Source organism: Epinephelus fuscoguttatus, linkage group LG12 (assembly GCF_011397635.1).
Source record: "Epinephelus fuscoguttatus linkage group LG12, E.fuscoguttatus.final_Chr_v1".
In the NCBI taxonomy this organism is placed as follows: domain Eukaryota; kingdom Metazoa; phylum Chordata; class Actinopteri; order Perciformes; family Serranidae; genus Epinephelus; species Epinephelus fuscoguttatus.
The window spans coordinates 20678808-20703003 of NC_064763.1; the positions used below are offsets into that span (position 1 = coordinate 20678808).

General features: G+C 40.2%; 1 protein-coding gene across 2 annotated transcripts; it reads right to left on the reverse strand.

The window, feature by feature from the left end:
- Positions 1 to 258: 258 nt before the first annotated feature.
- Positions 259 to 19300, reverse strand: kif4 (kinesin family member 4). Of its 2 annotated transcripts, none has more exons than XM_049593133.1 (31): positions 19243 to 19300; positions 16435 to 16579; positions 16192 to 16306; positions 15804 to 15994; positions 15569 to 15658; positions 15237 to 15403; positions 14652 to 14746; positions 14369 to 14488; positions 13865 to 14040; positions 13630 to 13691; positions 13378 to 13510; positions 13060 to 13118; positions 11701 to 11806; positions 11503 to 11610; positions 11143 to 11325; positions 7960 to 8063; positions 7726 to 7870; positions 7359 to 7469; positions 7130 to 7213; positions 6848 to 6961; positions 5703 to 5858; positions 5481 to 5578; positions 5181 to 5310; positions 4901 to 5071; positions 4674 to 4793; positions 4484 to 4561; positions 4268 to 4369; positions 3858 to 4034; positions 3628 to 3753; positions 2835 to 2951; positions 259 to 2457 (listed from the first exon to the last, which is right to left on the reverse strand). In XM_049593133.1, the coding sequence occupies exons 2-31, from the start codon at positions 16555 to 16557 to the stop codon at positions 2251 to 2253; spliced, it is 3768 nt and encodes a 1255-aa protein (XP_049449090.1). In that variant the 5' UTR covers positions 16558 to 16579; positions 19243 to 19300; the 3' UTR covers positions 259 to 2250. The 2 variants fall into 2 exon arrangements, with proteins under 2 accessions (XP_049449090.1, XP_049449089.1); XM_049593132.1 differs by having other exon boundaries at positions 19071 to 19275.
- Positions 19301 to 24196: the final 4896 nt, after the last annotated feature.

Genomic DNA, 24196 nt, shown 5'->3' on the forward strand with positions numbered 1-24196 from the left:
GAAATGGCCAAGATTTGTATTGATAGTTAAGTATTGTGTATTGTAGTTTTTTTTGTAGTTTTGTAGTTTTTTTGTAGTTTTTGTAGTTTTTTTGTAGTTTTGTAGTTTTTTTGTAGTTTTTGTAGTTTTTTATTTTTCAGCTGTAAATTGTCCCAGTCATCACATATCTTGGTTAATCATCAATCTTTTAAGGCCAGGCTCTACAGTGAAGTGCACATAACAAATGTCCAAAGTCCCAAAATAATTTTATTTACAAAAACAGAACAGAAGCAAGTCATTAAACACTTGAGAACATCAATTCTTTTTTCTCAACTTTTCCATATGTTACTGTATTATGTTACTCAATTTTCATGACTTCATTTCAGTCCTTCAGTCAGTTGAAGTTGTTGGCAGTCTGTTGAGCAGCGTTTTGGTTGTCTTGATGCTTCCTCCCTTCAGCATGGCTGACCACAGCAGCTTTCCCCATGTTGCCAACTTGCTGCCGTTTGAAAGCAATATATTTTTAACACACGCTTCCCAGGTACTTGCTGAGAAGCTAACTCTTAGCACTTGTTTGCTAACTTCACTTGCTCAGCTCACACAGAAAGTGTTCTAGAAGCTGGAGACGTCTTTTTATAATTGTTTTTAATGAGAATGAAGCTTTCTGCTAGCAGTTTTTACGTTGTGACACGCCTGGTGTTTTTGCCGGAGCACTGTGAACTCCTCGACTTGAAAAAACTTCAACTCAGAGCTGAAAAGCACCACGTCTTTTTTTTCTTTTTGGTCATTTTTTCCCCATTGTCCAATCAGATGATTTGAGAGACAGGCCTTCTGTGCTGATCACAAGTATACAGATGGTGACCAATGGAGGAGAATCTGGTGATAGTGGTTGCTGGATACCCAGAGCTATACGGCCCGATGATAGACAGCAGGTTGTCAAACTGCCCCCGAGTCATCCTAAAATATGCCTGGAAATACCCATCATGGAGAAGAAGCTCCTGGACCAACTGGTGGTACTCCCAATGATCCATCCTCTTTTTTAGGGTCTCATGTACCCACACAGATCTCTGTTTCCCTGTGCCTAACTATTTGCTGACAGCCTTTCACCCTCAACCTACTGTGCTGTGATCGGGGCCTGAGACATTCCTGCTGCCAACTAGCTGTGTACGCTAATGTATATCTATTTGGCACAATGTTAGACTTGTTTTGGGATTTTTATGAACATATTTTAAATAATAGCTAAGACAATATTTATTCAAAATTCAAAAACATATTCAAAAACAGGAATTTTATGAATGTGGGAACCCTGTGGATCCATTAAATGTTTGGCATTTTTGCTTAACAGAAAGACAGTTTCCAGAATCATTTGTACTCATTTGATCTTAAACCATTATGAACAGACACAGCTTAGTTGCATAATAATTACACTATTTTATTCACCCAATTCTAAAAACATCATGTCAGGAAATCGTGTTGACATCTGTGCCCTTAGCTCTCCAGAAAGCATTTGAAACAAACTGTGAGGTTCAAAACGTGACAGGTAAACGCCATAACAAGAAAGTGAATAAAGACATAGTGCACTAAATTTGAGATCAAGATCTACATAAATTCAAAGTCAAGACAACGCCTCAGGCTTCACAGTCCGTGTAGATATAGATGGAAACAAAAATAAATTGGTAAATATAAGCAGCAGTTATTTTGTTCTGAGCTTTTGGGGGATTTGAGGGGGTGCTACACAGGTAAAAGTAAAACCTTAACTGAAGTACAAAATTAGATGTAGAGTTTCAGTTTCAGATTTCATTTTTTCAACGTAAAAAAAGTCACTAAAAATTAAGTGTCGCTAAGAAACAATGTAAAACATCATAACAGACTAATGAATGAAATAAATTATTTTCCATCACTTATGATGCTGAGACAGTAAACACAGGTGCACAGTCAGACAAAAAGGAATAATGCTTTGTTTTTAAAAACACGATTTCACTGTAAGACTTTATTCAGCTCTAGGAAGTGTCATCTATCATGTTGAACTAAAATCTTATGTACAGGCTTTTCCATCATCTCATTGTTAATTCCAGTAAAAGATCCGATGCTATTCACGGTCCTTTCCTTACCCTTTATAGAAAACAAAATCAACAGCTACTTTCATGTAACAGTACACAACAGATTAGTCACATATAAAAAAAGACTGAAAACACGTTGACAAAACATTTAATCAAACACACATGGACGTCTAAAGTAAAAAGCCCTACCCTGCTCCCTGCTCTGTGCTGATTACGATTCCTCTCTGATCGGAGTGCATCCCGAGAAAAAACTGTTCTGAAAACTCGTCAGGATTCTTTTCTTCTTCTTGAGGAAGCTGACTGTTGTTGTGTCCTCGTCATCGTCGTCACCGTCCTCCTCTTGCTCTGGCAGGATGGGCTTCCTGACCAACTTCAGGTCTGGAGTGGGATGTCCCATGTCGCCAATTTCTTTAAGCACCTGAAATAGAGCGTATCAGTACATCGGTGTTGTATTTGTGGGGAAAATTTGTCCGGATAAAGACAAGTGCTTTGTGTGAATGCTGTGAGTTATAGTGAAGCTGATTTGTGTACTTGTGTTTTAAAAAGTCTCTATTGAGCCATGTTTAATGTGTGTTTAATGTGTGTTTGGGTGTGTTCTCAATCAACTAAACTTCACAGCACCTCACAGGAACCCCACCGCCGACTAGTGTAACTGCAGAGTGACACAGACACCACCACACAAGTATAAATGCTCACAACGGCGTAGGTCATGTGCGTAGGCTGCGACGTCAGCTCTGCATAGAGCTGAGGTACAGGTATAAATCTCGCTTGAGTCCTCAGAAGGGGCAGGCTCACCTTCTTAGTGGGAGTGCAAGATGGCGGCTTGAAGAATGTGGTGTTGTCAGGGCTGACAGACGCGGGATCTTGGAGAGACACAGAGTCTCTGGAAACACTTTCTGTCTGGCTTACATCCTGAAAAGAGTAAAAGTCAAAAAACTGAGAACAATACTTCATATTCATGAAAGAATCCAAAATATTTATCAAAGCAAATTGAGGTTTTCTTGATTGAAACGTCAAATCCAACTGTACAGAAGAAACACATCTATGTCTGTGGTCATGAATGCCATATTATGTAATAAACTGTTAAACTAGTACCTATTTATTAATATTCTAAAACTGATGATGTTATAAATATTATTAGTATTATTAAATATTAGTTTAATGGACACTGTTTCTCAATCATTACATTTTTGGGGCAAACAGATCTTGCCCGGGACTCCTTCGGGAGTCACAGTCGGTGCATCCCTACTATTACATTAATTACCAATATGTTTTGCCTTCTATGATATTATATTGGCTGGTGTAGCGTGTGTGTTGTTTTAATGGGAACTCATTAATAGAAACACGTTGTTCTGATGATCTTTTACTGTACGGAGCAGTTACATTATGCCAAATGTAAATTAACATTTCACATGGAGTGTTTAAAACACATCCTGACAATCAAAGTTGCAAATGTTTCCGCACACATTGATAATCAAAAGTCTCATTACTGAAAAATAAAAACAGAAAACTAATACAAAAATTTTGTTGCATGAACCATTAGCAAGATTTGAGGTACTTTTTCAGCAATTACTGAAAGCTAACTTACCTCAGAAGGCCCCCGGTTATCCATATTTCTGCACTTCTCATGATCACACTGGCAGTTCTCCCCGCATGTCATCTTTCCTTTGCGACACCTGCACTGCTTGTTGCTGCAGCGACCTTTACACGCACACTGAAGCGAGAGAAACTTCTCAGTACCGTGATCACAGTCTGAGCATCGTAGTTTCACACACAAATGATCAGTTTGAAGATGACCCCTGTCCTGATCAGTCTTACCCCAGTCGCTTTTGGTTTCTTTGAGGCTCTGCGTCCCTTCTCAGGTTTGTCAGGACGCCACTCATCCTCCTCCACCTCGTCCGCTTCCTCATCCTCACTGGGCGACATCAGCTCTTCAATGTTGATGGCCATACTGTGCTGGCTACGTTTAGCTGTGGTGAAGCGCTTCCCTTTAGGCTATCGTTGGTAGACACGCAGACAAAGAGAAATCAACACTCTTGGCTTCCATCAACAGTGAGCCATTTGAGATAATAACCCCATATATATATATATATATATATATATATATATATATATATATATATATATATATATATATATATATATATATGAACAAAAAATAAACACCAGGAGATGAAAGGACATCTAAACTCAACAAACACGAAGGTAGAATATCTGGAATAACTCACCTTTGGAGGAACATACTCAAACGAGTCGTCTGAGCTCCTTTCATTGTTGGTCACAGGCACAAGGACTTTCTTTCCACTTGCCAGGTGAAGCAGTGAGAGTTTCTGTGGAGGGAAAAAAAAAATAGAGAGATTTGAGACAATTCACCTTAACATGAAAATATTAAAGAATAAAATCAGATGGAGGCCAGTAATGTTGGACTAAATTATAAAGGTTACCTGCTTGTATTGCTCATTCTGCTCCACCAGTTTCTGGTTCTGCTCACTTAATTCACGCAGCTTTTCAAGCTCTTCTTCCTAAAATGATGTTACAAATAGCTACATGATTAAATTGTTGCTTCTCATAAAAAACAAGGAGAAATGCAGAGTGAAAGGTTGATGAAACTCTCTTCAGCTTATGGAAACCAACCTGAAGTTTGAGGCGCTGGAGAAGCTCCTTCTCCCTTGAACTCTCCTCATTGTTCTCCTTTGTTTCATCGGCCTCTTCACATATGGGTTTACTCTGTAGCTGGTTGAGGAGGTACAGGACCTGTGCGGGAAAAAATAAATAAAAAATAAATAGAACATAAAGTTTCATAAATTTGCATGTCTCTGAAAGGGAATGCAAATTGGTATATGACTACAGGCTATGAGCACCTTCTCTTGATGCCTCTGCTCCAGCTCCACCTGCTGCTGCTGGTGCTCCATGTCCATGGCTGACATCACGTTTCTCTCTTCAGCCAGCATCCGCCTTAAATCTTGTGAATTCCCCGTCTCCTGTTTGAGTTCACTCTCCAGCTTGGCGCTGGCTGTTTTAGCAGACACCAGCTAAAGACAAGGGAATAAAGTGATATTTTTGTAACGGCAACAAATGAATGTACCATTACTAATTTACCACACAGATGTGAATATAAAAAAGTTGCTAGCAGTTGCTCACCTCAGACATGAGGACCCTGAGGGCACATTTGGCCTCGACGATGCTTGTGATGCCATCAATGCGCTGTTTCAAACGGCCCTCGCCATCTGCGACGAGAACTTTCTGCTGAAGGTCGGCTATCTGGGCGTTTCTGTTGGGATACAAATCACTCTGCGAATCTTAATAATTCCTGCATTGAGGTACAAAATCAGTTCAGTCTGTCCTGTAGATATCTTTTGTTAAACTGATACTGTTTGAAAGAGTCACAAAATCTTAACCGCAAACATTAATGCAGTGACTGGGCTGCTTTGTGAGACTCACCTGAGGCCCATTTCTGTCTCTAGGTTCTCCACCTGTTTGGTCAGAGGTGTTTCCAGCGCCCCCTGGGTCTCCAGCTCAGAGATGATCAGTGTGCGACGCTGCATGGAAGGACACCACAAAGCACTGACTCTTTGTACTTCGCAGATTCAATGCATGTCTCACTTATTCTCAGTTTGTTGCGTATTTTTGTGCATGCTCAACAGTAGAGAAATCCCATCTCACCCTGATTTTGGCAGCAGGTCGGTCCCCTGCCTCCATCTGCTGTTTGAGGTGGTTGATCTCCTGAGCCAGGACCTTTCTGTCCTCCAGCAAGTCATTGAGGTGGCGCCGGGCCTCCTCTGTGCTGACCATCACCTCCACTTCATTGAGAAGCCATGTCTGATCACACAAATACAGTCACAGAGTTAAGGCAGCAACACTCTCATTGGTCTGACGTGGATTCTTTAAGGTCTATTTATACTTCAGTGTATTTGTAACTGTTGGTTAAAGCAGGATAGTGTTTCATCAGAAATAATTAGAGATGGAATTTCAGGGCCGACAATCTTTCAAACACAAAAATGTCAGGAGGGCAAATACGTATTTTCTGACTGAACTTTTTTTCTAGTGAAACATCACATCATAGAGATCCTTCACCATCACTAGAGTAAATACATCAATGTATTTCAAACAGTTTTGTAACAGTTTAGGCATAGTTTATCTATTTTTAATATTTATAATAATGTCAAACTTATTGACAAGCATATATAGGCTGCATATAGGCTGCATATAGACTAAAAAACATTAGAATAACTTTAATTAATGCTTACATAAAGCCGTTATAGTCCATCCAATGTTTGGAAAGTCTGTTTTATTAAATTGGCTCACAGCCATGTGGCATCATTCATCCTCTCCTTTGCTGCTGAGGTCAAAAGACTCAGACTCAAAGTCTACAAGAATTCAACTAATCTGATACATTGCCAATCAAGCTGAACCATTAAAATTAGTACAGGTGGCGTTTGTTTTCAGCCTGTTCACAACAATTTCCTATTAGAATAATGAGCTCTGTATGGTTATGTGAAACCAGCTAGTTTTGTTGTAGCAACAAGCACTGACAGAGAGGACAGGATGGAAAGGCAGAGGGGTATAAGTCCACATTCAGGACCAGGTTTTAGGCATGTTCTGCATTATCAGACGAAATTATTGACTGAAATTCCATTATATAAACAGTAACTGCATTTCTGTACACCTCAGCTAATAATATAACTGCTGCTGATACATTGTGCATCCCTAGTGATAACAAGATATGCTTTTTTGCACTTTGTCCAGTCTAGCAAACCAAATACAAGTCTTTGAGACGACAAAGTCGCACTAGAAGCAAGTTTTACTACCTTAACTCTTGCAGCAGCTCCTTCCATTCCTCTGTTATGGAAATCTTTGCGTTTCTCTGCTACCTCACTTCTCTTCTGCAGGGCGTCTTTTAACCGCTTGTTTGCAGCTGCAGCCTGTCGGGGAAAGATTGTAATAAGCTGCCTTAGATAATTTCCATTTACAGGGGCTATTGAGAAACAAGGGAAGTGACTGGTACAAATTAGTGACACATTTAAAATATAATATACAATATTTACATCCTACTTTATAGATTACACAGACAGCAAACGAAGAGGCCTCACCTCCTCAGTTTTACGGCGCAGAACGTTGGCCTGCTTCTGGAAATCCCTCTCAAGTTTAAGCAGCTCATACTGGCGCTTACGATCCTGAAAAACAGGTAAAAATAAAGTGGGAGGTTCATGAAGCCAAAGGACATAAATTAATAAATGCAAGGAGGAAAGAATTTAGCAGCAAGATTTTATGAATGAAATGTTGGTGAAAGAAAATGTCCTGCAGTGTCTCTCCACAAACCTTCTCCTTCAGCTGCAGCACCTCTCTGTCCTTCTTGCTCTTCCAGTGTCTGAATTTCTCAGAGTCCTCCCTCATCTGCCTCATCAACTGTGTACGCTGGGACTTCATAGCCTGTGAGACCACAGCGTTATTAAGTTTTGAATTGGCATCTGTGGTTTACACGTAACAAATGGTATTAAATATCAGCAATACTTGATGCCAACTCAGTGAATGTGGTGATGCCATGGGATAAACAGGAAAAGTTGGTCTTTACAAACAATTTTATCTCCCCACAGAAGGGCCAAATACATCAGACACATTGTCACTGCAATTTGTTCCATATATAACTTTGACAGAATAGATTAAAGTAAAGAAATTCACTGGTTACCTGTATTTCTTGCATGAGCTTGCCAACTTTTTGAACAGAGGACTCTTTGATTTTCAGCAGTTTGGACTGATCGAGAAGCTTCTTCTTCATGTCCACAAGCTGGCCCTCGAGCTCCTGCAGTCTCTTCCTCCGCTGCTCACTGAGCCTACAAGAAGGTGGCGTCAGATGTCAGGCGAAGCAGGAAGGAAAAAAATCAAGGCTTGCGAGGTTACTTTTAATATCTAGTGTTCGTACTTCGCCTGGTTAGTGTCTTTCTTTGCAGACTGAAGTGCCAAAACAAGGTCCTCTTTCTCCTTCTGCAGAGAATCCACTGCGGTCTGTAGAGACTGTACATTTTTCTGCAGGACACAATGCAAAGAAGTTTAAAACATGGCCATCATTTCTCAACATTTGCAACGTGTGGTTCAGAATTAATATAAGCACACAAAAATGCTATACTTTAACCTGCCCTTTCTCTCATGAGAACCTGGTACCATAGGTGTTTCGATGAGAGTCATACTTGACCACTCACATTAACTTGCGGATGGTTCAGCATCATGCAGTGAAATCTAAAGCCCAGATCAGACCAAAGATTCGCAATGAGATGAGTTCTGCAATGTTCTAAAAACCTGCAAGTTCACACCAATGCAACTAGATAAGATGACGTCATTATCATCTCTATGCAACAACCCTCTGTACCTCTGTTCTGATTTCCAGCTTTTCAGACTTATTTTGTGGCTGACTATAATTTGTAGCTTCTTAAAATATGAATGAGGATAGTTATAGTGAGATACTGGCTAAAGTGACGCACCGTCCGACACTGGCACACCATGAGGACAGAAACAGAGGGCTCAGCGGGGACGTAGCATCTGTCACCGAAAGCAAACACGCCAACTGTGGTCATTTTGACTTGACCAGCAGACTTCACTACAAGCCGATTGGCTGTAAAAGCAGGTGACTTGCTTTACGTTCTAAAACCAGCTGCCAGCGATTTGACCAGTTGAGTTGTAGGTGACACCATCAGCCACCGTGAGTCGCGCTCATACCGGCCTGTTCACACTGCTGCAACTTTTCTCTGCAATGTTCTAATACAGTTTTGTCTTGTAAAATGCATTTTCCAGGTTCTAATTTTTTGTCCCTGTGTTAATTGTTCATTCATCTCTTGTGATATACTAAGTATGTGTCTCAAAAAATATTTTCCAGAACAAAATTCCTCTCTTTCCTCTTCCTGTTAAACAGAAAAATATTTAGATGGAAATGTGCTCTGGGGTGACTACCTAACCCTGCTCATAAAATAAAACACCACTTGCAGAGCATTATTATAGTAAGAGTTGTGTGTTTGGACTAACAACACATGTAGGGGAAGCATGAGTGGAGCTCAACAGTCCTGCACTTTGAGTTATAGATCCCCAATGCAGCTAAACCCTGCACAAGCCAAGCCAAACATGTTCCTAATTCTGTTTCATTTAAGCTTGGGCAGTACCTATTTTTTCTTACCTTCATACCCCTGACCTCTGGTAGCGCATGCTGTACACTACATACAATGAGTTTAATAGCAAGAGAAGCACCTGTATATACAGTACAGGCCAAAAGTTTGGACACACCTTCTCATTCAATGCGTTTTCTTTATTTTCATGACTATTTACATTGTAGATTCTCACTGAAGGCATCAAAACTATGAATGAACACATGTGGAGTTATGTACTTAACAAAAAAAGGTGAAATAACTGAAAACATGTTTTATATTCTAGTTTCTTCAAAATAGCCACCCTTTGCTCTGATAACTGAAAACATGTTTTATATTCTAGTTTCTTCAAAATAGCCACCCTTTGCTCTGATTACTGCTTTGCACACTCTTGGCATTCTCTCCATGAGCTTCAAGAGGTAGTCACCTGAAATGGTTTCCACTTCACAGGTGTGCCTTATCAGGGTTAATTAGTGGAATTTCTTGCTTTATCAATGGGGTTGGGACCATCAGTTGTGTTGTGCAGAAGTCAGGTTAATACACAGCCGACAGCCCTATTGGACAACTGTTAAAATTGCCCCAAGTGGAGTCGCAAAAACCATCAAGCGCTACAACGAAACTGGCACACATGAGGACCGACCCAGGAAAGGAAGACCAAGAGTCACCTCTGCTTCTGAGGATAAGTTCATCCGAGTCACCAGCCTCAGAAATCGCAAGTTAACAGCAGCTCAGATCAGAGACCAGATGAATGCCACACAGAGTTCTAGCAGCAGACCCATCTCTAGAACAACTGTTAAGAGGAGACTGCGCGAATCAGGCCTTCATGGTCAAATAGCTGCTAGGAAACCACTGCTAAGGAGAGGCAACAAGCAGAAGAGATTTGTTTGGGCCAAGAAACACAAGGAATGGACATTAGACCAGTGGAAATCTGTGCTTTGGTCTGATGAGTCCAAATTTGAGATCTTTGGTTCCAACCGCCGTGTCTTTGTGAGACGCAGAAAAGGTGAACGCATGGATTCCACATGCCTGGTTCCCACTGTGAAGCATGGAGGAGGAGGTGTGATGGTTTTGCTGGTGACACTGTTGGGGATTTATTCAAAATTGAAGGCACACTGAACCAGCATGGCTACCACAGCATCCTGCAGCGACATGCCATCCCATCCGGTTTGCGTTTAGTTGGACGATCATTTATTTTTCAACAGGACAATGACCCCAAACACACCTCCAGGCTGTGTAAGGGCTATTTGACCAAGAAGGAGAGTGATGGAGTGCTGCGGCAGATGACCTGGCCTCCACAGTCACCGGACCTGAACCCAATGGAGATGGTTTAGGGTGAGCTGGACCGCAGAGTGAAGGCAAAGGGGCCAACAAGTGCTAAACACCTCTGGGAACTCCTTCAAGACTGTTGGAAAACCATTTCAGGTGACTACCTCTTGAAGCTCATGGACAGAATGCCAAGAGTGTGCAAAGCAGTAATCAGAGCAAAGGGTGGCTATTTTGAAGAAACTAGAATATAAAACATGTTTTCAGTTATTTCACTTTTTTTGTTAAGTACATAACTCCACATGTGTTCATTCATAGTTTTGATGCCTTCAGTGAGAATCTACAATGTAAATAGTCATGAAAATAAAGAAAACGCATTGAATGAGAAGGTGTGTCCAAACTTTTGGCCTGTACTGTATGACGGTATTGAAAATCATAGCATCGGGATTTCTAAATACCCTGGTATACCGAAATACTCCCCTTTTCAGGCACACTCGTGCATCAAAGTCAACATTTGTCTTTCTGTCATTAAAGACACTGCATAGTGTATATCCTCATCCCCTGCTCATCTGTCTTACGCAGTGTCAGTGAAAGTGACTGGCACAGGTCAGGAAGAGGACAGTGTTATAAGAGTATCGAATTAAACAACAGAAATTTAGGTGGTTTTGAAATTACTATGAGAGTCAAACATGGATGCAAAATCCTCTTACCTGGTGCTCTGACTGCATCGGCTCCAGCTGGGTGTCGTTCTGGCACATTTTCTTCACAAAAGCTTCCTTCAAGCTCAACACTTTGTTCAGCTCGATCAGTTCCTTGGAGAGCTGGGCCTGCCGCAGTGCATGACGGGTTGTAAAGGCCTCCGGGGAGTCCTTCCCAACAATGCCGGTGACATCCTGTTAAGTGTGTTACAGATAGAAAACATCTTATTCGCATTTGGTTCGCAAAGCAGCAAAAAAATAAGGGCTGAGGTGAAGGAATGTATCTTTGTGTATGCAATTAAAGAAATATGAGACTGTATTAGAGTAGATTTAATTAAAAACATCACTGAGAGAAGAAACATTTTAACATACTGTAGGAGATTCATCTGCCCCATTTTTACTGCCATTCCCAGAGACATCAGCTCCATCCTCTCCTGCAGCCATGGCATCAATGGAGGCAGCGATGCCTGCACTCTCATTCTTTGAAAACCAACAAACAGTAAGCAATGAAACTCAGTATTGTGAACATGCTGTCATTTAGTGGATTATAATGTATGATGACTTGTGTACCTTGAGCTCCAAGATGATGTCTTGCAGGTTCTTCATCACCTCGACATTCTCCTTCAGCTCCTGGTCCTCCAGAGTCTCCAACAACTTCTCAAGATCCACTGTACATCTGATATAAAGGTAAATAAAGAGCATGGTTTCATAATGTGGCAGTGGTAAAGAAGAAACAGCTGAAAACTGACTTCTGCAATTAAAAACCCAGCAAAGCTTTCATAGAGGATCAATTTTACTTTTCCATGTTTGTATCTTATATATAGTGTCATAATAAAGGATGTTAATTTAAAGTGTGAACATGTATGTAGAAGTAATCCCTGTGAGCAAAAACCTCAGGCTTCAGACCATTCTGAACACTGTTTCCGAAGTGTTTTCTACTCTGGCTACAGTATGATGTCATAGTTGGGCTGCCTCCAAATAGTCGACCAAACGTGCCGAGAGGTCATTAGTTAGCAAGATTTCATTGGTCACTTCGTCACAGAAAAAACAAACAAACAAACTAACAAAGCTGTGCCTTGTCAAAATAAATTAAAACCTATATGGCTGGACCGTGTGGGAATTTCATTTGAAAGGACAGACACAGGAAGTGGCCACGCTCAGCAGTCAGACAGGAGTCAGGTTAATTTCCAGGGCTGGTACCTGCGGTTATTCCACAGGCTAGTTAATAACATGTTGGGCAGGAAATCCAAAGTGTGGGATCATTTTGAGAAGGTGAAGGACGAACCCAAGGTGATATGTAAACTCATCTTCATTGGTCGACTACAAACATGACGTATCATCTGAAACATGGAAGTAGCTACATGCCCATTAGCCCACAGCGTCATTAACAGGCTGCTTGCTCAGTGTGTGACGTGCACTTGTAGATAAAATATAAAATATAGGTTACTTAAGTTGATTGCCAATGTTGTAAATTGTTGCCAATGTTGTAAATTGTGTCCCTGATTTCAGATCAGATTCCTGATGGAAAATGTCCACTCATGTTACGAAGCTTTTAATGGGGATTTCACAATAGCAAATGTTGCTATTCTTGATTACATTCCCCCCCTGCTGCACTGACAGAGACGCCAAGATCTGGAAGACCTGGAAGTGGTGACAGGTCAGAGCAGACTGGACTTTTTCCAGGAGGGGGTTTAAAGAGACCGGCACTAAAACGGAGCATTTCAGACACAATGTGAAGACAGGTGTTACAGCACAGACAGCTTGAGGAAAATAAAGTGTTTTTTGACCATTAAAATATGTTCAAGTAGAAACTTCAAAAACAAGTATGAACCTGAAAATGAGCACGTAGGATCCTATCCAACAAGAATAGCTCAACTATTGTGTTAGACCCGCCCTGAAGCTCCTGGCTTCTTGCCCCTGTAAACTTACGCGGCATGGTCCCGCAGTTGTTCCATTCTGCTTTGTAGTTTCTCATTTGCATGTTCGGTCTATGAAGTAAAGTAAACACAATGTGAGATGCAAAACAGTGACATGTCTGAGAGACGATATCTAAAATAAACAGACTGCAAACTAATATAAAGTGTTGCTTTTTTCTTAACCAGTTTATATTTTATTTCTGTATCTGTTTTGTTTGTCTTGGCTTTTTTTCTATCCATGGAAAAAACTAACACATCATCACTCACAGTATCAGCTTTCAATCATAACTTTAGAGGAAACATTTGCAAATGTTGTCACAGCCTGGCTCACCATGATGATCTTCTCAAACATGAGGGCAGTCTGTCCAGCTGCCTCGCTCAGCTCCCTGCTCAGCTTATTGTTCTCATCCTGCAGAGCGCGATTCCGTTCCAACAGCTTCGTCACATTCTCCGCTGACTCTGGCCTGTAACGGAGAGACTGAGTAACCGTTATGGTCTTTTGTTACGGGTAATACGTACCCCAGGTGCATTTAACCTACATCCTGTTGGGACGTCAGCTTATTGGGTGAACTTTATGTCTTACCCAGAGAGCACCGGAGCGACTCCTCCACGGGCATGAAGGAGCATCACCTGCAGCTCCTGAACCTAAACGAGTGTATAAATCAAGACATTTAAATGGTAATAGGTGAGGTGTGTACCGTATACTTTCTGTACTATCAATCTTAAAAAGATTTCTCCCTTGTAACGACTTCAATGAACATGCAGCATAATCCAATGGCTGTTTGAGATCTGGCTGCTTCCCCCAAAAATGTCTGTACCTGTTGCTTCAAACGGCTCATTTCTGCAGCTCTGGGGTCAACGTTGACTATTGGTTTGTTTTTAATCTTGCGAGCTCTGTCAGCATATCGCAGTGTGTTGATGGTCTCCTCCAGATTCGAGTCTGCAGGACTGACGCACGCAATCATCAAAGTGTGGCTGTTGCCTCCCAAAGAATCTGACGAAACAAGCAGAAAAGAAATGACTAAAGTGCCTAGTAAAATCATTTACTATGTTGCCTTGTTGCCTGATGTCATTAGGCTGCCATTTTTGCATTAAACAAATAAAAAGGTAAAGCCATATGCAGATCCTACATTACTAGTTGCCAGCAAACACATCATCAATTGAGCAGAATGAAAAACTTGCCATTAGACAATAGAAGTGAGAGAAGCAGCCTCGTGTGTGCTTAAACACAATTTGCTCATGTTTGAAGATCCTCAAAGTGAGGATTGTCTTTTACACTAATGACCACCGAGTCACTTTTGAACATCCAAATCAAAGCTTACCTTGTAGCAGGCGGGTGAGCTTGGAGTCTCTGTAAGGAACAAAGCTGTTTTTCTTGCTTTCATCCCCCAAGGCACTGATCACATTACCCAGAGACAAAAGGCCACGATTGATGCTGATGCCTGAAGATGAAAATGAACAGTATCAAAACAGAAAAGCCGTAGTTAAGGACACAAAGAGACAACACAGACATAATATACTACGCTATTTGTCACTGGGAAAATCAGAAATTAAGGCCGACAACTTTTAATTGAGTAAAAATGATGAAAAGCACACTTAGTTTACCTTCCTTTAAACGATCTCCCTCCGCTTTGGTTTTCTTTTGCCTCTCTGAACCAGCCAGATCCACGAGGTGCAATTTTGAAACAATGGAATCAGTTCTGCAACCAAAGATTAGACAAAATACAACTAAGATAGTGCTGAATGTCAAATGTTGCTTTGTGAGCCATAGCAATACAAAGCAGTTTTAAATAAAGGCCATAGGCCTGTGCTAAAAACATTAGCATGTTGTATCTGTGGGAAAAATCTGTCCAACAAAAGACATGCTTTGTTTGTGAGTCCTGCGAGTTACTGTACTGTGAAGTCAGTTTGTGTACTTGGGCTTGAAACTGTCTCTATATTAAGCCATGTTTAATGTGTGCTTAATGTGTGTTTTGTATCAACAAAACTTTACAGCACTTCACAGAAACCCCGCCGCTGACTAGTGTTCTGGAAGTGTAACTGCAGAGTGACACAGACACACCACCACACAAGTATAAATGCTCACAACTGCGTAGGCTCTGCATAGAGCTGATGCACAAGAATAAATCCCACTTAAAGGGTACTAAAATTAGCCAAAGTGATTGTGCGACAAAAGACCACCAAACTGACTTGTCTGTCCCTCTGCGCTGCTCCAGTGTGATGGTGAAGATGGCATGTGAGCGCGAGGAAGCAGCGTTCATCGCCGTGGAGCCCACAGTGCGAGCAGAATTTCCAACCTCCAGACAGCCCACCATCTCTTGAGCGGAGAACACTTGCTTCTCAGTTAAACCCACAATCTAGGAAACAGGATATTTCCGATCACAACCAAAGCAGACACACTATATTATATTTTAACATGTGATTTACAAGGTACAGAACAAGTTTACTTTCTAGCTGGTTCTAAGCTTCAAAGAAATGTGACAATATGTGCGTTCGTTCTTGTAAAAATGTCAATTACTCACCTTAATGCCCTCTTTAGGATCCTCCCTAACGCTGAGGGAAGGTTTATCTTTCGATGCACACAGCAAGTCCAATATGTCTTCATTATAGATCTACAATCAAAAAGGAAAAGCTCAAGTGAATTATTTTAAAAGGCCAGCTGCAGCTGTCAGCTGCACCAACATGTGCTGAATGCCGAGGAACGCAATTCATTTCTAAATGACATAAGAACACAGTATAAACAACATTTCCACCAACCTCCAGGTACGATACTGCCAGGCAAAACTCACAGTCTGTCCTCTTCTCCCTTTCCTCAAAGATCCTTCTGATGACTCGTGGAATAACTCCGACTGAAGGATCATTCTCTTGAGCTGATGTGTATGTTCCTCCCATGGAGAAGGTCTTTCCTGATCCCGTCTGTCCGTATGCAAGAACTGTGGCATGGTAGCCTACAGAAAGCACAATTCAGTGAGGATACAAAATGATTTAAAAGAGAATAAAATTATATTTTTCATTTGTGTGCAGCCAAATGCCAATTGAAACTGATGTTGCACAACCTGCACAGTTACCTCCCAGGAGGAGTAAAAACAAAACAAAAAAATTCTACCGAACTCAAGAAAAGCATTATGTTAAAAGTTATAGCTACCTTTGAAAAGCCCACACAGTAACGGGGACACAGTGGTTTTGAAGACCTCCTCTTGTTCAGTATTGGGATCAAATACATAATCATAGGTGAACGCCTTCTCTGTGCCAACAATCACCTGAAAACAAACAACAATTTTTACACATGCAGCACAGTGTAGCTGTTCAGGCTTTAAAGAGGTGGTGAAAACATTACTCTGAAACAGATGGAAACAGTTTTTTCTCAAACTGTGTGTTGAGCACAGACCTGTGGTTCCCCAGGCACAAAAGTGAGACAGCACTGACATCCCTCGTTGATTTCTTTCGGCACCAGCGGGCGACATCGCAAGGCAACCCGCACTGGGATCACCTTATCATCCTCGTTTGTCATGATGCAAGACTCCAATATTTACCTGGTGATAAAAGAAACATAAAGAGGAGATGAAGCCGAGCAATATCAGTGCAGTCGTATGACAAAAGAAAAAATGCAATGACAATTTCTGATTGGACAGAAAACATTGATAAAACTTCACTTTCTCTAAGTGACACCACTCAAATAACACAGTGTTAGCTGCAATGACAGATACTGAGATACATTAACTTTTGTTCAGTTAATTATGAAACATGTGAACAGACATGTATTGCTTGAATTTAGGAGACGGACTTAGAGATGAACTGCAGAAAATATCTAAATGACAGTAGCTGCTGCTGATTCTTTATTGTATGATACCAACAAAAGACATTAAAACCTGATAAAGGTCAAGGTTACCATTTTTACTAGGGCTGCAACTAACGATTATTTTCATTGTCGACTAATCTGTCGATTATTTCTTCGATTAGTCGACTAATCATTTTATCAAAAAATTTGTTAACATGTTGAAAAATGTCGGTCTGTCTCTCCCAAACCCCAAAATGACGTCATCTAATGTCTTGTTTCATACTCAGGCCAAAGGGTTTTAGTTCATCGTCATGGGAGAGTGTGTAAAGCTGCCAATATTTGAATGTAAGAAGCTGCAATAAGAGTTTTTTGGGGGACTTTTATAGTACTTTTCTATGAAAAATGACTCAGACTGATTAGTCAACTACTAAAATAGTCACCAATTATTTTAATAGTCGATTAGTCATTGACTGGTTGACTAATCATTGTAGCCCTAATTTTTACTGTATTAAAAATGTAATAAACAGCGACATCACTGAATTATACTGAATGTGGTGAACTTGGTACATTATGGTTGAATGGTTAAGTGTCATATGCATTAGCGTGGCATGTATGCACATTACTCGGACATCAGTGAAGTGTAATAATATTTCATCAACAGACAAAATGCACTCAGACAACACATCAGCAACCAAAAACAACACCAGGGGAGGGGATCAATATAGCACAGTACCATAAAATTTTGCCTGAAAATATTGTTTCATATACGCATGCCAAGCAGGGTTGGAAATTAACGTTTTTGTCTACCTGCCACTGTGGCTGGTGGATTCCAAAAGCTATCAGCCTCTCAATAGATTACCATTGGTTTTTCAGCTGGTGAGTGAAGGAAATCTAGCAGCTAATTGCATATTTTACCTGCATTTGGCTAGTGGCTGGTGCTGATTTCCTACCCTGACGCCAAGGATTGATTTTTTCATTAAATAACTTAAATAACCCAATAGAATAATAACATCAATTACTGTTTCAGTCTACTTGATATATTTTGCCGCAATAGAAAATGACTAAAGTTGGTTGAACATTATCTTATGAGCTAAGTCAGATGCTGACAAAGTTTTCCTTTGGGGAGAGTTGGAAATAAAGGCAATAAATCACAACATGTTATCGAAATACAATATATATCACGATACATTTAAAATATTAATAATATTGTATTGTGACACCCCTAGTGTGTCAGTGGTTGTATATGGTGAAAACTGGACACCCAAATACTTCTTACACTGAAAGCAATGTGAGCTGACCAATTACCACAGTGGCCAGGATTATAGCCAACCACATAGACAACTGTATTTACATTTAATAACATCAGATACTTTATAATTGGTTTACAATATCTGTATTCATACCATATCCCTGGGACACTTCACTGTATTTTAAATGCACTGTATATGAATCTACTATAATGGAGTCCCCAACCTTTTGCATAACATCTTGTACCAAGCAGCTCCAATACAAATTACTGCAGCTGATATTTATGTTCTACATGAAATCTTACATTGCTGTGTGATGAAGTGTGAATGCACACTGATATTTTGCATCACTTCATTGATGCAGAAAAATAAACAAGAGACAGAACTGTTGAAAGCTGGCTACATTAAGTGCAATAATGGACATTATGTTGAGATGACTAATTTTGCATCTTGCACATTAATGAACTTCAAAAGGGATGTTTCTCTGGGTGCACGCCAAGAGACGTTACATCCAGATCATCTGATTAATTCTGGTGGTAAGTTATAGCTTCCAGTGGTGAAACAGAAAATGTCCCCGCGACCATGGCTGTTGTCATGGTGTCCAATGAATTGCTCCATTATTCACCGGCTATTTGGAGCCTGGTTGTCTGAAGATGACATCATAATCCCAAAGGTCATCCCTTCCTTCAGACAGATCAGAACTGAGATGTTTGAGAAGCAATATGAAAATCCGGTGTTAGGCTGGAAGAGATACACCCTCTAACTGCGACACATAACGTAAAGCCAGTCAGCTAACGTCATATCGTTAAACGTTACTTGTCGTTTCAGACGCACTGCAAAACGAGTTAAAGTGCATTTGTATTGAGTTTAAAATAAGCACTGTGAGCAAACACGTCGTCTCCAACCCAGCGGAAGGCTGATAAAGTTGCTGTCAGTTTACCGTTAACTACCATAAGTTAGCTTGCTGCAATTGTTAGCAAGACGTTGACATTAACGTACCTTTTCACGTTTACTCCACTGCTAACGGTAAATTATCACGAAAACGGCATTCAGCGGTTCCGGCTGATGGCGTTCCGCACTGATATCAAACACTCCTAATAAACCGTCTACTTCTAAATGTTACTCGTTGACGCTAACTTGATCAACTTCGGTTCTTTGCCCGTGTACTTACACTGCTATCTTTGAGATGAATGTTGATGCTGCCCGCCACTTTCAAACACCAAGCCCCGCCCCCTTCTTCTTCTTCTACTTGTGGTTTTTCGGCAGAGTCAACTCAACTCGGTAGCGCCACTGCCCCCTACAGGAAAAAAAAGGTAAAACACAGTATTTGTACAATACATCATGAAACAAACACACTCAGTCTTGCATTCACCATCATTTTCACTCACTTACACACATATGACACACAAGTAGATCCCAGTTTAGTTGTTATTTATAATTCCTCCCTCTTTGCCTTTATAAACCTGTCTTCTTCACAGTGAACTCCACAGTATGTGGTACACTGAGACACTCACACTACTCTTCCTCGCTACTGTATCTCTACTGGACTGTTAGACTGCTGGATTATAAACCTAAAATATATACACTGATGCTGATATATGTTAATATGTATTACTGTTATATAGTATGCTATATTTATAATAAAACAAAGGGTGATTGTGCCTGTGAAGTAGAGCCTCCAACTCTCTTCCATGGTCTGCAGTCTCCTTTGAAACTTTTAAAAACCCCTGAGGGCCCATCTTTTCAAAATGGCCTTCGTCCCACCCTCAAGTGTTTGGTGTTTGTTTCTAGGTGTGTCTTCTTTTCTTTACAGTACTTCCACCTTATACTACATCTCCTGTCCCATACATCATCATTTATATTTCAATACATTATGTCAGCATGCTAACTTCTAATATGTTCAGATTGTTTTGCATCATATTCTGTCTTAAAATGTTATTATATCTTCATACAGACAAACACAAAGTGCCATTAGTTATTCATATCATTAATCTAGTGTCCACTGTTCACATTATACCTGGGTGGATTTTTGAGCGGTACATAAAATAAATAAATAATAGCATTCATAACAATAACAAGAATAACAAAAAATATGAGCTGTGTATATGTTAATTATTAAATTAGTAAATTGTTTGAGTTATAGAGAAGCGGTAGGATGATATACGTGTGTTCTTCCCACTCCTTTTCAAACATGTAAATATTTAACAACGTTTATCTATGTTGTTTATGAGAGTCTGCTTTATACTGTCCATTTTATTTGTCATTCTGGTTTTGTGTCATACTAAATCTCTCATGTATTTTTTATTTTTATTCTACTCTATTCTGGTTTTAGGTTATTTTTTACATACCTTGTATTATTTATTATTATACTTTCTCTATTTTACTGTTGCTGTCTGTGCTAATTTCCCCTGGGGATCAATAGAGCTTTATCTTATCGATCTTATTGTAACAGTTATGGATTTTCTTGCATATAAAGTTTTTTGGCACATTCACAAAACTGGATATATTTCAAGGAGTGGGTGGTTTACAGATCCAGCAAGACTCGGAGGTTCAAAAACTCTGTTAAGAAACAAATCATTGAGTCTTTAATGAGTTAGCATTCAATTACTTGTGTGTAAGAGCTGAGCAATAATGCAGTCATCATTTTTTCATGAAGCGAACGATGTATTCTAATCAAATGTACAACCAGACCCGAGCTTGCAGTGTAAACCCATCTCACTGACTGGTGACTTGAAAGCTGCACTTACCGAAAATTGCTACAAATTTATCTGAAGGCAATAACTGTTGTTACCTGACAGTTAATTTCATCCCCTTGTTACTGATAATGAGGGCAGTTAGAAAAATACCCCTCAATTCCCAGATGACGGAGATCACAAAACAAGTAAACCCAGGGTGTGAGGCAGAGTGAAGAGAGCAAAGCATCAAACCACACTTCCCAGGGAACGGCATGGGCCTCTGTAATTGTGTAAGATAGACACGCCATGCTAAGAAATAAAAAGCCTGGGAGAGATTTCTTTCAAGAGAAGTGCAAATAGAGGAGGAAGCCATGGCAGACGGGAGGCTGAGTGGGTGACACGACATCCCTCTTGATGAGACGAGTTTTCAGCCCTACAATGGAAAATGGGGAGTGACTCTGTGTTCTGGCTGGTGGGGAAAGGTCATTACACTGGGAGCCAGAGGGGAAAACAGCTGAGTCCAGATAAAGTGATGACAAGGTTTCTGCAGGGAGGAGAGAGCGATATAGTGCCAGAAGTCAAAGCGTGGACTTGTATTGCAATTGTGTGCGTCTGATAAGCTGCCTTAACATTTCCAAAAATCACGGCAAAAGATGATTTTCGCAATTGTGTGTCACCAAAATTAGAGGACATATTAAATGTACAGGAGAAACGCTCACTCACATGTGCAACCCATGACCTTTGTCAACCTTGTGACCACTGGGAGCTGTAACAACATTGATAGAGCTTATTCCCTCCAACACAGATATCTGGCTCAGCCTCCACCCTCCACCCTCCTGTGACAGATGCTGGTGACCCCGAAGAATGAAGTCACATTTTCACAGTAGGAATGAATAACAAGGGAGTGACATGTCCTGCATCATGTTGCAAAAATGTCTTTTATGGCAGTCACTGGCTTGTACATGCATCATATTGATTATTTGAGGTAATACACAAGGTAGGAGGGGCTCAGAGTGCTTTGACATTCCAGTGGGCGGAGGAATTTGGTGCCAAAACATGACATTATCCAACTGCAAATGATTGTTTTGATGTCTGGGAATCCCAGCAGGAGACTGGAGAAGTAATCACTGAGTCACTGATACTGACCAAACCCCTGCTGATATACTAAAGCCATTATATGCCACAGGGGAGTAAAGGTATCATTTAAATTTCCTTTAGTCCCATTCAAACTCATTACTATTCAACTATATAGTTATTTGTGTTTCTGACTTTTTGAAGCACCTGTGTTTCACTTGAACTTTCTGTTTATGGCTCACTCCCCGTCTTCAGTCAGCTACTGTACACACAGACTCAGGGGCGAGTGAGTCCTGCTGCTACGGGAAATTCCACCACAAGGCCTAATAACAACATGCCAGATTGCCTCTCCTTCCAAGAATAGAACAGACAGTGAATGAATGGAACAAACCGGTCTATTCTCTCCATATATATATTCACTAAATGATGATAGTGCATGTGGGGATTTTATTATTTTTTTTTCTTAAATGGGGAGATTAAAATGCCAACAATAATGCGCTCAGCTCAGCCTATTTGGCTTATAAAGCCACCTTGACCTTGAGCAGCAGTGCCCACTAATACTGTGGCTGGAATGGGAGGAAATTCAGCCCGCTTCCCTCTTTTCCTGTTGTAGTTTCAGAAGATAATCTGCACGGGGTGGATTGCATTGCAATCATCCGTGGCTAAAATCCAGTGGGTGCATGAATGGGGTTTTGAAGAGGATACACTCCGCTCAGCTGCACTAAGCCATGTGTACATACCGGCTTCATGCTCTGCTAAGCTAAACGGTCTACGATGGGGTTTCCCATTAACTGCAGAAAATTTAATATATGATAAGAATAATTGCAATCTAACTAAAGTAGCTAAAATAATAATTAATTTTGCTGAGAATGAGTTAATTTGAGAAAATTAGAGTATTTTGCAGGAGAATTTTATCACTGAAATATTAGCAAGGGGTCACCCATTGCTCTAATTCCTCATAAGAGCTAATTAATCCATAGACTTCATGACTTTACAGTGCTGATAATGACAATAAAGCTATGATACTGTATTGCATTATATCACTACATGACTGAGGACATTTTTCTACATTATTCTGTTTACTCATCAGGTAAGTTTTGGTCTTTTCTATTTTCATAAAAATGAATAAATCTTTTTTTTTTTTAAGAATACATTTATTACATTTTTTTACATACAGCACAGAACAAAGCAGCTTGGAAATGACATGACAAAAATTAAATTAAATTAAATTGAATTAATTACATTAAATCAACTAAATTAAATTAAATTAAATAAATAGTGGGCATTACATCCATCCCCAACCTTCATTACCTCCTACAACCACAAAAGCAGCAACAAACAAATAAATAGGCTAAATAGACAAATTGCAAGGTTACAAGAAGACTGATTTACCGGCAACATACAGATACTGGTTGAGGCGAATTAGGAAACCCCTGTAATATGAAGATGACAGTGTATGCCCAATGTACTTTCAGTAAGGGTCCCAGATTTTATAAAAAGCTTCTGCTGAGAAATGAAGCATACAAGAGATATATTCATTGGGAATACAATGCATTAAAAGATTGTGCCATGACTTCCTTGTTGGAGCAGCATCCTTGGTCCAGAAGAGCAGAATACTTTTCCTGGAAGCAAAAGTCAAAAGATTGAAGAGTCTCTTATGTTTAATATTTGTAACATGAGCATCCAGGTGACCCAGTGAGAGGCACATAGGGTCTAGCTGTAGCTTCACACATAGCCAAAAACATTGACTGTAGCTTCCAGACTTACAGCAGAGAGACAAAATATTAGCATCCATTTTGTTTTTGACAGCAGGTGTTATATATGTGCAACGTACAATTCTGAATTGAGTAGACTTGGTTTGATTGCAAATAGATATTTCCATGGCATGGCTCCACACTTCCTGCAATAGCGATGCCCAAGTCTCTTTGAACAATTGCCTCATTTACAATCAAATTAAATGAAAAATAAAAATAAAAATTAAAAAACGGGGGAACTCAATCACGCAGGACAATGACAGCTGCACCTGAACCCTTAATATGTACTTTAGTCGGCTCAAGAGGGCCTATTACCAGACAAATGCTCACTCAATAACCACAAGAGCCAACAGTAATTAGCTATTCATTTTAAAACAGGCCTGAAGCCTTATGCTGAGTCAGTCATGAGGCACTTTATGGGAGGGGTGTCTGCGGGGTTACTGTTTACTGCTCTGGCCTGGATGATAAAGTCAAATATGTCCGGACATGACAGCAAATGGGGGGTAAAGACAAAGCAAATGGACACTGAATGCACATTACCCTTAAGATCAGGTTAATATAAGCGCAAGTACTATTTGGGCGCGGCAATATTGCAGACGTTTACATCAGTTTAATTGGCACT

Bases quoted from the DNA above. Each gene is read 5' to 3' on its own strand.
- kif4 (XM_049593133.1), bottom strand. From the start codon at position 16,557: ATGACAAACGAGGATGATAAGGTGATCCCAGTGCGGGTTGCCTTGCGA. The intron at 15,404-15,568 runs GTGAGTAATTGA...CCTGTTTCCTAG, and splicing joins ATCCTAAAGAGGGCATTAAG to ATTGTGGGTTTAACTGAGAA. The intron at 7,214-7,358 runs GTTTGTGGAGAG...CCTGTTTTTCAG, and splicing joins TGCTGCAGCTGAAGGAGAAG to GATCGTAAGCGCCAGTATGA.